The sequence below is a fragment of the Pyrus communis genome, chromosome 7 (genome assembly GCF_041283825.1).
Source record: "Pyrus communis isolate YQ-2024b chromosome 7, ASM4128382v1, whole genome shotgun sequence".
Lineage (NCBI taxonomy): Eukaryota > Viridiplantae > Streptophyta > Magnoliopsida > Rosales > Rosaceae > Pyrus > Pyrus communis.
In genome coordinates, this window is record NC_142571.1 from 5,861,094 (window position 1) to 5,874,596 (window position 13,503).

The 13,503-nt window shown below is 37.3% G+C and overlaps 1 protein-coding gene across 2 annotated transcripts; it reads right to left on the reverse strand.

Moving 5' to 3' along the window:
• Positions 1-102: 102 nt before the first annotated feature.
• LOC137735493 (3-hydroxyisobutyryl-CoA hydrolase 1) lies at positions 103-6,835 on the reverse strand. 2 transcript variants are annotated; one of them, XM_068474925.2, is made up of 14 exons: positions 6,566-6,835; positions 6,169-6,249; positions 5,482-5,550; positions 4,736-4,799; positions 4,426-4,505; positions 4,204-4,287; positions 3,201-3,285; positions 2,940-3,025; positions 2,636-2,757; positions 2,034-2,094; positions 1,756-1,857; positions 1,125-1,226; positions 1,009-1,050; positions 103-495 (listed from the first exon to the last, which is right to left on the reverse strand). In XM_068474925.2, the coding sequence occupies exons 1-14, from the start codon at positions 6,605-6,607 to the stop codon at positions 358-360; spliced, it is 1,158 nt and encodes a 385-aa protein (XP_068331026.2). In that variant the 5' UTR covers positions 6,608-6,835; the 3' UTR covers positions 103-357. The 2 variants fall into 2 exon arrangements, with proteins under 2 accessions (XP_068331026.2, XP_088553917.1); XM_088697791.1 differs by having other exon boundaries at positions 6,400-6,693.
• Positions 6,836-13,503: the final 6,668 nt, after the last annotated feature.

Sequence of the window (13,503 nt, forward strand, 5' to 3'; positions counted from 1 at the left end):
TGCTGAAAGGCATTCCGTACAACATGCATATCAGCATTACCGGTTGCAAAACTTTACCTAGCAAGTTCAATCTCAGTTGCCAAATTCAAACGTGCAGAAAGATGATAAAAGAAGAACATTAATATCGACAAATGAATGCCTCGCTTGATACGTTGTGCAAATTTGTGTTCATAGGCTTTAACCATGAGTATACAGATTTATATCATTTGGCTGACACAAGAAATGCCTACTACCGAGCCATTCGGTTTTATTACCATGAACTTGAGCGGTGTTTTTATATGTACCTGCTGAAGTGCGAACTTAACTAAATGGCCTCGACAAGTTACAAGGTCTGAGCAGGTAGAAACGGCGGAGTACTCAAAGCTTGGCAATGGCAGTTGCAGGCAAATTTGATCTTGCAGGGAGCTTTAATTCTTCCCATCCTTCATCATCCAACTTAGAGAAGTATTGCTCGACCATATGGTTTGTGACGAGCTCCAAATTGGAAGGCTCCCACTGCATGAAGAACCAAGAGAAGAATCCAAAGAAAATTAAAGCACAAAATACACACATATTTGTATGATAAAAACATATATGCACAGCCAGATATGTGTGCGCGTGCGTGTGTGTGTGATGAGTAAGCACACAACAGGGATTCTACACCCAAAATTATTTGCCCTGTTGGCATTAGAGCAAAAATTTTAGGCGTTTCAATGCCTTCGCGTCCGAACATGAAAAAGTCAGGATGAGCAGCAGAGATAATTTCTCTACACACAAGTTAACTTGTCAAAAGCAAGAATACCCTCATTTTAAGACAAGGGCCATTTTGTGGTAGCACAACCATCAATGACGTACATAGATTTAAACGTTTCATGTTTTAGGTTCCCAGTAAAGGTTAACAGAAAATAAGTCAATTTAGAATGTTTAAATACTTTTGTCGATTATAATTAGATGATTACACACCTTCAGTATATGTTGATTACTTGCGCAGATGATCTATCAAAAGAAAAGTTATAAAATGTCATTTACCTTTGGGTTCTTATCCTTGTCCAGCAATAAAGCTCTGCAACCCTGCAATTAAAAGCAAGGCTTGAGTCACCCGAGAAAACAAAAACAATGTGGATACACTATTTGAACAAGCTAACCTCTCTGAAGTCCTTGCTGACTTCTCCTTTCACAACGTGCGAAACCATTCTATATTCACGAACAAGGCACTGACCAACTCCCTGAAGTCTTCCTTCTCTAATCTAAAATCGAAAGGAACACATTAATACCAAGCCCAAAAAATTTCCAATTCAATTTCATACAACGCAAAGTGTCTTAATGTTTGTCCTCAGCACATTATGAAACTTCAACTCCAAGCTTTAGGTGATATTTGTGTGGTATACAATGCCTCATTTTGTGCTGAGAGAAAATAAAGAGAAATATTTGCATTTCATAACCATCATATTACATGTTCATGTGAGCGATGACTTTTATTTCACCTTACTATAGTGAATTCCATTTTACTCCCTTCAAATTTGTCCAATGTAAGCTGCTTAACAAATTTTAGTTTTGTTATACAATTTACGGACGAAGCAGGAATTCATATTTTTAGAATATACTTATGGAACCCTATACCATCTGCCCAGTGCATAACAAGCAATCTTATTCTTGCTCTATATAAGGAGTAAAAAAACAATCTAGTATCATACCAGTTTTACACAAACTAATGATAAGTAATTTTGATATGCTACAATTAACCAACTGCAATTTTAAGGCCTGCAGTAGACATACCGATCTCAAAGAAATCTTCAAACTCATTGGTGATGCCTTCTTTAACGCTTGAATTGTTGAAGTTAGCCAAGCATCCACTCCGTTTGGAGCCTCCTCATCCTCCTTTAATACAAATCATAGGTATCATCAAGTAAAGTATACATACTTAATCTACAAGTTGAACACTAAACATAAACTACTCAAGTACCGAGCCAAAAGAGTAATAAACTTTCCAAAGATCCAGAACACAGATAACATCAAACCAAGCCTTCCAATATTTTAAACTCAAATCAACTTACAAGGGCAGATACAATTTCTTCTACAGTTCTTCTAGAAAAGCACTTGTCTATAACATCCATCCTGTATTCAAAACAGCTGAAAATTACAAAAAACATATTCCCAGCTTTTCATTTTTGAGAATATATAACTGGTTCAACAAATGATGGGTCTAGTTGAACTAATAGACGCATCAATTTCTGGACTACGCAACGGATTTGTTATAACTTGACAAATGCATAAAGATGCAGTTACTCTCCTTAATGTCCAAGCCAAAGCACCAATTTTACATCTAGAAACTTCTAAGTGTGTAGCAACTTAGACATTGTAACTGTTAGATGTGCTTCAACCATTAAAATAACGAATATAATGAGGAATGTAGTTGGTGTCCAAAGTTTTATGGTGTTCATGCTTCCGCTGTGGTGATCCAAATGGTTATAAAATCTTGTGAGTTCCACTGGTTAATCCATTGGAAGAAAAACAAGATCACACAGAACAGTGAATTCCATTAATGGAAAGTTCAAAGCAACTCGCGCATGAGAATTGCAGTCCGTTAAAAGAAAAAAAGAAAAAGAAAAACATCCTAGAAAAAATAGTTAAAGAAAAAAGGAACAGAAATACTAACCGGTAGTATGCACTTTTCTTCTTCAGAGCTGGACTCTGCGAGTATTTATCTATGACTGCTTGAATAATGGCAAAATCACTTGAATCAACTTTGTATAAAGCTTCTTCTAACAAAGACAATCTCTGTCAATAAACCAACCACAGAATAAGCACTCAAGTCTCAAACGGAAGGAATAACATGCTGCTACTTGTTATGATTCTTAACTAGCATAACTCCTTAACCAATCAGGTCATCTTCTTCTTGTTAAGTTTCAATTAGGACCATTGGAATAGATAAAATATGATGATAATTAGAGATAACACACCGTTGATGGAACAAAGTGTGTTGCAAGACTGCAAGCAAGCATTTCAGCACCATCCAATCTGGTACCTGTAAGACCAACATATTCTCCTGCAATGCACATAGGGGAGAAGGGGCAATCAATAATTGAGAACAAAGGTAGTAAAGAAGATGAGCACATGCAATACTTCCCACTTTACCCTTCATACAAAAGACAGTACAAGAAAAAATAAATTATTTATTTAAGTCAAACAAAAATGTAAACCAGAGACATAACAGATATTACCGAAGAATCCAGGAAGCCTGGACAAGTAATAAGAGGCACCAACATCCGGAAAAAGTCCCAAAGCAGTTTCTGGCATTGCAAAAACCTGCAAAGGATTCATAAGAAATACAAGGGATTAAGTTGCTACTAAAAGGACAGATATCTTTGCAATTGCCTCCCCAAATGCAGTAAAAGATCTGGACCGTTTGGTGGGATACCAACAGCGATGCAACAAATAACACAGTCTGCAGATTTCTTGCTTTTACTTGTAGAAAACAACAGATCCCTCCTCTTCTTTCCCAATACAAAGGTCAAACCATAATCTCAAACCATATACATAGCTTGGGAATTCATGCATCCCCTTAGCGTTTTTATAATGGGAACTTATGTACCTTCCTTGCATGCTTGTTCTTTACAAGTCCCCCATTTAGCTCAGAAAATCTTAGCTATCCATAAATATAAAGAAATGCTACATTTTAATCTCTGATATGTGCAATATATGTCATCAATATTTTTTGACACAATTTCAGCATACGCCTTATAGACTTTATATTATCTCAAAACCCATGGACTTTGGCCATGAAACAGAAAACGTGTTTTATATTCTTTAAGTCATAGAAAGGTTATGTCTTCATTCCTTGATCAGGTTAACTCATACTTATAGATTTTCAATGTACTCACAGAAACCTTGGGTCCATATAAAGCAACAAAATTGTTATTGATGTACAACAAAAAGTAATGAGATTATTTTCAAGATATTGAAGTGACAAAATAACTAGCATCTCACAACAGACAATTAACTACAATGCATACAGATAGAGCATTGAAATTTTCCATATAGGGCACTCAGAATTTTCACATGTAATTCAGTCTTATCCTACTGTGATAATATAAGAGAAGTTAACTTCCCATAGTTTAAAACAAAGAAGGAAAATAGAGAAAACAAAAAGATCAAATAGTTCAAATCAAAAGGATGCAACCAAAATTACTGCTAACTTCAGACCTTAGATAAAGTGAGACATACCGAATTCTCAGTTGCAACACGGAATCTTCCATGTATTGAAGCACCAGCCCCACCTCCCATGACAATCCCGTCCAGAATTGAAACCTTCAAGGATGTCATGCTAACAGTAAGAAAAACATATTTTTCTAAATAAAGCTAAATTGATTAAGAAATAATACCTCTGATACCAGAACTGAATAAATATTATTATGAAAACAGCACTTAACAAAGGAACTAAGTCACCTGGGGTTTACTGTATGTTGCCAGCAAATAATTCAAGGTATACTCCTTTTGAAAAAAATGAGCAGCTAATCTCCAATTTCCTAAGTTATAATGCAACAGGGTGATATCAGGTTGAAAGTAATTTACTGCATCTTACAAATAGATACTCAACATTTTCAAACAGTTAAGCAGAACTGGAAATGGAAAATTTAATAACAGGTAGGTGTGCACCTAAACTGAAGCTATTGCTCATTACGTGATGTTAATGATCAGTAAATATGCTCAATATAAATAGAAAAAGAAAAGACAGATGAAAAAAAAGCAGTTGTGCCTTCATTAATCTGACGAACCACAGCCGCTACATCTCCACCAGCACAAAAGGCTCTTCCTTTCCCCTAGAAAAAGATAAACAGATCATACACATGTCACAATGTTTTACTTTCACTGTCTTGCTGAAAACAGGAGTATGATCATTCAATTATTAATTCAATCAAAGCTTTAGTGGATAAAAGCACAGCCTCTATCCATCACAATACATTATACACCAAAATAAATTATGTTTTCAGGTTAAATCCCCATCCTTTTGGATTGCCACTAAGCAAGCAAACTGAAACCAGCCGAAAATGAAAAAGAATACCAAGTTGGTATTGGTTTAAAGCCAAGAGACTATAAAACTTCTATGCTCTCAACCATTTATAAGCAAAATGATCAGGATGAATTTTTAAGTGGGGCTGCAAGTGGTATGAAACATGCACTCCCAATAAACTTAAAATCCTCTTTCTTGGAGAAAATCAAACAGAATCTAAAGACGAGCTTACATCTTAACAGGATTGTAGGTTCACAACATCAAGCCAAAGACTTTGATGCTAATATTTATATACAAAACTCAAAAGAAAATGTAAGCACACAACATAGGTCTGTGAAAAAAAGTGATAACTTAAATGCTTACACATTAACAAACATCAAATATCCCAAATTAAAGATCAACTGCATGTGTAAGACAATATTCTTCTTTCTTGTTTCTCATTGAGAAAGTTTAAATACAATACATAAAACTAGAGCATGGAAGAAGAGTACCTTGACAATTACCAACTTGACATTAGCATCATCCTCAAAGGCAAGAAAATGCTCCAATAGACGAGAAATCTACCAAAAAAAAAAAAAGAAAGAAACTAGAAATGTAAACCATTATATTCTTGTTTCACCAAAACCTACATTAAACACACCTTATAGCCATGGAGATAATATCACTGCATGAAAAAGCATGACATAGTTTTACGCAGATTAATTTAATTATCTAACAGTCGATTAAAAGATGAAGCAGGCAAACTCAGAATAAAGAATGTCTGAAGACCAAAAAATTTCTTGAATTAATGCTTGATTTCTGCGTACTTTTGTACTTTGGAAAGACCACATTCCCTTCATACTTTTGTACCATAAACATTTCCACTTTTGATTTCAACATGATGCCTCTCGGGACCTTCAAGGGCTGATATGATTCTTAAAACAGTATATACCTTCTTTTTTGTAAAAAGAAAGTTAGAAAAATAGTTTGAGGAGGTATACATTCTTTTAGATTTTATCCTTGAAAATGTATAATCTATTTCATAACTTGAATTATAGAAAGTTGAGTTACAAATAAAAAATAATACAGACACGAAATATAAATCGTAAAACATAGACACAAGATGAAAACGGGAAAAAGAGTAAGCTCTCAAACTCTCAACAAAGTCAATAAAGTACATGTTCATGATAGGGCAATACCATATCAAAGTTAAGGGCATTCAACTGCCGAGGCCGGTTCAATGTCAATGTCCTCGCAATCAAATTCTTCTGTACCAGAACCTATCAGATAACATGAACAAAACATAAGGCTTCAGACAAATACTAGGCAAGAATTGGAATCAAACGTACTATATTTTTCACATAATCCACATTTCTACAATAACTATTTCCGACCCAATTCAGGAAAACAATCAAAAATTAGAATTTAACCATTGGAAATACAAATTTTAAGATGTCCGATGCTCCATTCCTAATTTTCCCAGAAGCCAAACAGAAAATAATAGGGATTGAATTAAAACAGAAGAAATATATACAGATACACATATATGTATATATGTATAGTAAAGGGTATGAATAGAACAGAAAATTGGTTCACCGAATCTCCTTCGCGCGGGGTCGAGGTAATAGAAGAAGCCATGGTAGTACTGGAAACGCACTGAAAGTCTGAAACGACTGAGACAGGCGCACGCCTGAAGCTTTTGGATACCGGTTTCAGCTGAATATGGCGGGACAGATTGTTGGGTCTTTTAACCGGTCCGAAAATTGGTTGGGTCCACTAGTTGGAGTGCTGACGCAAACCATTTGGATTTGGCCTAGCAGCCTCTCGGACTCCAGTCCACCTGATTAAAAGTCGTTAGTGTTCGACCTACCTAGCGGAAATGATTAGGATTGTGTGAGCAATTTAAATGTTATCACCTCGTCACTTATATTATAATCTAATAGTATTCTTCTTTATTTGTAAATAAAATATCTTAGATTTGATTTTTGACAAAGACGAATTTGAACCACATTATTGCTAGTACCTTGTGAGGTCCCTTAATGTAAATAGTATCGTTTGTTAAAAAAAAAATTGTTATCATCTCATTTCAAACTCTAACAATTCAAACGTAATCTTTGGAGTTGATTTAATTATTATCATATTAAATGAAAAAAAAAAAGAGTTGATTAGACTTGTCAATTGATCGGATTTTGATCAAGATTCGATTTGAGTTCGACGTAATTAATGATATGTAAGATTGAGATTTTCATTTTTATGTGTCGAGATTGTTAGCCTTATATAAAAGAATGTCAATGGAAATGCCTTCAACGCTCAAAAGGGCGGCTCCTTAATGTATATTGTAGGGTGTTTTTTCGTGCCCAAGACCTTTTGTGACAACCTTAATCATTGTGGTGGAATGGAGCTAATGACGGATGCCGTGCTCACTGGTTCAAGTGGGATACTTTGTGTGCCCCAAAAGGGGGGGAGGCTTGGGTTTCAAAAGTACGTATGCATTTAACCTTGCCCCCTTGGCAAGATAGGGATGGCAGCTGATCCATGGCATGGCGATTTGGAGGCTGGGGTCCTAAAGGCCAAGTATCAACCTTTTGAGGTTGAACCATGTAGACATAAAGTTGCTCTCTTAACACAACGATCTTCTATTAAATCTGTTCTCAAGTTGTATCGGAGTCCTGCGTCGAACTTGACATTTGGTTATTTACGTTCTTAAGGACAAAGCTGGATCTTATATGGTCTTTAGTTAGGGAACTGTTTTTGGCATTCCAAAAATTTTATTATGCACTTCTTACAAATGTATTTTTTTTGTTTTCTAATTATAGAAAGTATAGAGTACAAAATGAGATTTTTCGATTGCCGATAACAGTCCTCTTTAGTTATTGCCCTACTTAATTTTTCCGAAGCCTCCTTTGTTCTCCAACGCCTCCTTTCATTTACAACTCGAGGTAAAATTGATTAATCTACTCTCACCATGACTAATCATTGAGAAAGTTCAATTTTATGGTTGGTAATTGCATGTGATTCAATTTACGCTTCTCTTTTTTTTTTTTTCCCCTTAAAAGGGGAACAACTGGTAGTAAGCTACAGTTATCCACCTCTTTCAAGGATCGAGAAGACTCATAGGGTGCGTTTGTGTTAGACCAAGTCATAGTCCGCGTGCGGTTTCAAGAGTTCGTGATCAAGTTAAATTGTTATCCAACAAGAGTTAGTTTAGTAAAGTATTTGAACCAAGATGAGAAATAGAAATTTCATAATCATTACCTACTCCACCCACATTCTCATTACCGTGATACTCTTTTGGATTAACCAAATTCTGAAGATCTGGAGTGACATGGGCATTGGCTCCAGTATCAAGCAGCCACTGGCCATTGTTTGGCGGTTAAGAGTGATTGGAGAGGTGGCCATGGCAGTGAGTTTCTTGGCTGGGATCCTTCCTTCATACGCATCATTCATTCTTTGGTAACAATCTAGGGCATGATGCCCTTGTTTTCCCCAAATTTGGCATATAATCCTTTCTCCTGCACTATTGAACTTTTCACCATTGCATGCAAAATTAGGTCTCACACTGTTAGTAAAATAATTGTTGCGGGGATTGGCACCGCGCTGGTTTCCAGCAGCACCACCACGTCCAGCCGGAGCCATTCCTCGTCCATTTCCACGAGATCGTCCACCACGACCTCTGGCAGTGACAAAGGCATTAACAGGAGTAGCCTCCAAGAGTGGAGTAGCTTGCTCAGTCATCCTCCTCTCAGTTGTCAATAAGAGCACCTCAAGCGTAGGGTACGTGATTGGAGTATCACGTGCCTGAGCAACGTTCACTGTCATCTCATAAGCAGGCCCAAGATTGTTCAAGATAATTTGGACAAGTTCATCATCATCCACAGGGCAAGGTTATCAGAAATAGCATTCATCTTATCAAGATAATCAGCAATCGACAAATCACCTTTTTTTGTTTGTATAAGTTCATTCCGCAGAAACAAGATGCGATTCTAGGACGTAGAGGCATACCGTTGCTCAAGAGCCTCCTAGGTAGCACGAGATGTCCTCTTGCTGGCCACGACCGAGAGCACAGACGGCGTGAGCGAGCCTTTAATCCAGCTGAGTATCATTTGATCGTACTGCACCCATGCTGTGTACGCAGGATTGGTAGTTGTACTTCCAGAAAGTTGTTTGGGAGGGTAAACAACCGTCCCATCGACGTAACCCATCAGGTCCCGACTTTTGAGAACAGGTAAGATCTGAGCCAACCATAAAGGATAATTGGTACGATCCAGCTTAATATTCACCACTGTGGTCAAAGACAAGAAGGGGTTCATGGTGGAATTTGTGAGGTTGGAGGTTTGGGTTGCAGCACCGTTGCTAGAATCGGCCATGGAAGGAAAAAAAAAAAAAAAAAAAAAAAAAACTGATCTGTGTCGTTAGACTGCTAGGGCTCGTATACCATGTAAAACTTACAAACACTCACAGTTTCACTTCAATTACCTTACCCAATCAGTGATGGGCTGCATGTATTTATAATGCATTCCAGATTACATCAGGGAACTGAAATCCCTATTTACAAGGAGATTTGAAAATCAAAGATACAACAGAAAGATCAAACTTGGATTTACACGGAAAGGAATATTTGAAAGAGTCTTAACCTAAACTAACTTTTGTTGGATAACAGTTTGACTTGATCACGAACTCTTGAAACCGCACGCGAACTATGACTTGGTCTAACAGTTTGTTGCACCGGACTATCTCGGATTTGACTAACTTTAGGGACTAAGTGATAGGAGCATATTCATGCGACTTAAATGGCTTGTTCTCGTACATTTACGTTATGTTTCTTTAGTTATTTTAGTTCTTTATGCTTCTTTTGTGTGTTTTCAGGTTCTAAGGGCTTAGGGAGCAAGAAAGTGCATTTTGAGGCTATTTGGAGCATTTTTGGGCATGGATTGGATAGCTTATCCATGGAGCCAAAGTTTGGACGAAATTGAAGACTTGAAGTAGGAAAGTTAAATCCTAAAAAGACCTCATGTTTGAGCATCATTGAAAACTCCTACGCATTTTAGAACACAAAAACAACATTCCTAGCAACCTTAGGACATTGTCGTGTGTTTCCTTGTGTCTCCCTTCCTTGCCATGCAAGGAAGGGCTTTGTTCCCTATTTTAAATACTTAAACACTACCACTTATCATTCACCACATATCATTCACCACTTATCATATCATACATTCATTTATCACTTATCATAATCATTCACTTATCACTTAACATATCATACACTTATCACTTATCACTCATAATCACCTACAACATCCACCTACTTCACCTACAACATCCACCTACTCACCTACAACATCCACCTACTTCACCTACAACATCCACCTACTCACCTACAACATCCACCTACTTCACCTACAAATGACATAGCCATATGTTCCCTCCACTACTCCTATAAATACCCTTGCATTCATTCATTCATGGACATCTCATTTTCATACACAACACACCACAAACACATCCCTTTCTCTCTTAGCCGTGAGTCTCCCTTAGAATCCAAAAACCATCTATCTATTTCCACCACTTCCCAACCCTCCAAACCACTCCTCTACCATTTCCATAATCCCCCAAACCTCACCTTAGACCTTGTGCTACAATAACGAGGAAGATAAGAGGGCCTAAACGTTCATACAATTCAAGTTTGAGTTGTTGGAATGTTTAGGTGTTTCTTTGATTTCAAAGTTTAAATTCAATTCTCTTTGTTTTGTACGTATGAGGAATGGAAGAGAAGAGTGCCTAAACGTTCATACAATTCAAAGTTTGAGTTGTTGGAATGTTTAGGTGTTTCTTTAATTTCAAAGTTATGAGGAAATAAACCCCCCTTTAGCTAGGGGGTGATTCGAAACTATGTTTATATTTGCAATATGAATTGATTAACTTTCGTTGGAATTTCATAAGTTGTTGATTCAATTTGTTTAACCGTTTGATTGATAACTTATTTATGTATGTTTATTAAGAATGCGCGCTTAATTTTCATGCATGAATATGATGCTAGAATATAAGTGAATTTCACCTAATCGTTATGAACTTATATTCACAAGTAGTGGAGGTTGCTTATAAACAATCGCGTTAAATGAATTCTTGGCACGAGTTTCATGCTCATCATAGTAACGAATGCCTCGTCAACACTTATAGTTTTCATGATGCTTAATGATCTTTGATTGTATCTTTATTGTGCTGTTCACGTAAAGGACTTTTGGAGAATGTTGTGAATTGCGTTGCGCTAACCCATCCAATTCATTAACTTAAGGAAAACTTGACGGTTAATTTAAGCGGACCTAATTAACCCAGAGTGTTGAGTTTCATGATTTATCGAAAGACCAACTGAGAATCAATCTTGTATGCAAGTGTAACATGTGTGGAGAAGAACCCCTTGGCTATTCCATCATCTATATTTTCATCACATTCATATTTACGTTTTGCCTTTAATTACAATTTGTGCAATTTAGTTAATTTCGTCAAATCAAACCCCCCCTTTACTTTCTTGTTCTTTAGTGCTTAGAATCTGTTTAGTTTATGTTTTAAAGTATTTTTGAATTCTTTGAGTCTAGTATAGTGTTTTAAACTTTATTTTACGTTTTTGAGTCAATTCCAAGTGATTAACAATCCCTCCTAATCCCCGGTCCAGAACGATCCCTACTTATACTTATACTATAATTTGACGAAAAGAGGGTTTAATTTATGCGCGTATAATTCTCGCATCAAATTTTGGCGCCGTTGCCGGGGATTAGCAACTTTGCTAATCTCTTGGATTGTTTTATTTTCGTTTGTGTGTATATATTTTTAGTTTTATTTTAGACGCAAGACATGGCACTTGATAATGCTTCTCTTTTGTCGCAGCTTATGGAAGAGTACCAAACGCAAAGAGTTGGTACATTTGATCATAATCAATCAAGGAACGACGTGTTTTCCAATACTTACAATTCCGATTGGAGTGATCATTCAAACTCTATATGGTGGGAACCTCAACATATTCAACAAGAAGGATATTGGCAGCCTTATGAGGAGTTCTATTCAACGTCTATGCATCCACCACAACCTCATATTCAATATTCCCAACCAAACTCAAGTTCATCAATAGATTATAATCAAAAGCTTAATGAATTACTTTGTTTGGTGCAGGGCTCACAAAACCAAGTCGAGGAGACTCAACAAGGAGAATATTGGCAACCATATGAGGAGTTCTATACAACGCCTATGCAGCCACCACAACCTGCCCAAAGCAATGTAAGTAATTCAAGCGATAATGATACGATTTTTCAATTACTTACTACTTTGACGCAGGAAGTCCAAACTCAAACCAAGGACGAACAAAATCAAGACAAGAAGTTGGGTAAATTGGAGGAGCAAATTGGGCAGATTATGGAATTCATGAAACAAATTCAAGAGCAAGAAGTGGATGAGGAGCTGCTAATTGAGGAAGAGGAACACACGCAACCTATGGCAAGGGTGGAAACACCTTTGCCGCAGGCACCTATCGCTCCTACGCCATCCAATTCAGGTAAGGTTGTTCCAAAGTTAATTATTTCTAACCCCGTTCCACTGAATGTCCCTATTCCTTGCAGGATTATGCAATCCAAGGAAGAAGAGGGTGAGAAAGGCATCTTCGAATCCTTTCCAAAGAATCAAGAGCAAGATGTGACTGGGGAATGTCTAGAAAAGGATATACTTGAGGCAAACAACCCCAAAGAAATTGAATTTTATGACACAAGACAAGGACCAATACTCACATGCAATCTGGCCAAGTCCAATATCCCTGAAACTTTCCAGCGAGTGGTGTTTATTCTTGAGTTTATGTCGGAGCACACAGGTAAGCCGCCTCCCCGAATTTCAATTTTCTTTTATACTAATATGTTGTTAATGATCCAGGCACCCACTTTAGAATTTGAACCAATGCCGGTTCACTTCAAGTATCACCTTCCATTCAAGGACCAATTCCATGCCGTGGAACCTAGTCAAGCTTAAACGGAGGTACCGTCCGGCTGCAAGACGTAAAAGAAAGCGCTACTTGGGAGGCAACCCATGCATTCAACAAAGGAAGACTTAGAAAGCACTCCAAATTCCAGATTCCTAAAAACTCTTCTCTTTGTTGCTATTTCGTTTCTGCCTTGTTAGGTTGTTTAGTTGTTATTGTTTGTTTGTTTATTAATTGTGTGAGTCTATGATTGTAACATTGAGAAAATGTTTGGTTTATTGATAGGCACTGCTAAACAAAGAAAGATAGAGCCTTCACAAAGGGCGTTTACTTGAAGCCCCACTACTGGGCAAAACTCTAGAAGTAGGAGGCATAGATGCGGAAGGCATCGGAGCAGAAGGCATCGAGGCGGAAGGCATCGGAGCGGGAGGCATCAAAGAAGAGGCCTCAATACTTGGCCAAACGCTGGATGAGCCCGGAAAAATGTGCCTCTGGAAGTAAGCCGCAAGCCTTTGACGATCAGTTTGACGGTCACTTTGCATCCGACCATTGGATTCTTGTAGCTCATCAAGCTTCCTCT

Coding starts and splice junctions, on each gene's coding strand:
- LOC137735493 (XM_088697791.1), bottom strand. CDS start 6,513: ATGTGTATCTGTATATATTTCTTCTGTTTTAATTCAATCCCTATTATT. Junction 2,758..2,939: donor CACACTTTGTTCCATCAACG/GTGTGTTATCTC, acceptor GTTTATTGACAG/AGATTGTCTTTGTTAGAAGA. Junction 496..1,008: donor ACAAGGATAAGAACCCAAAG/GTAAATGACATT, acceptor TTCTTCATGCAG/TGGGAGCCTTCCAATTTGGA.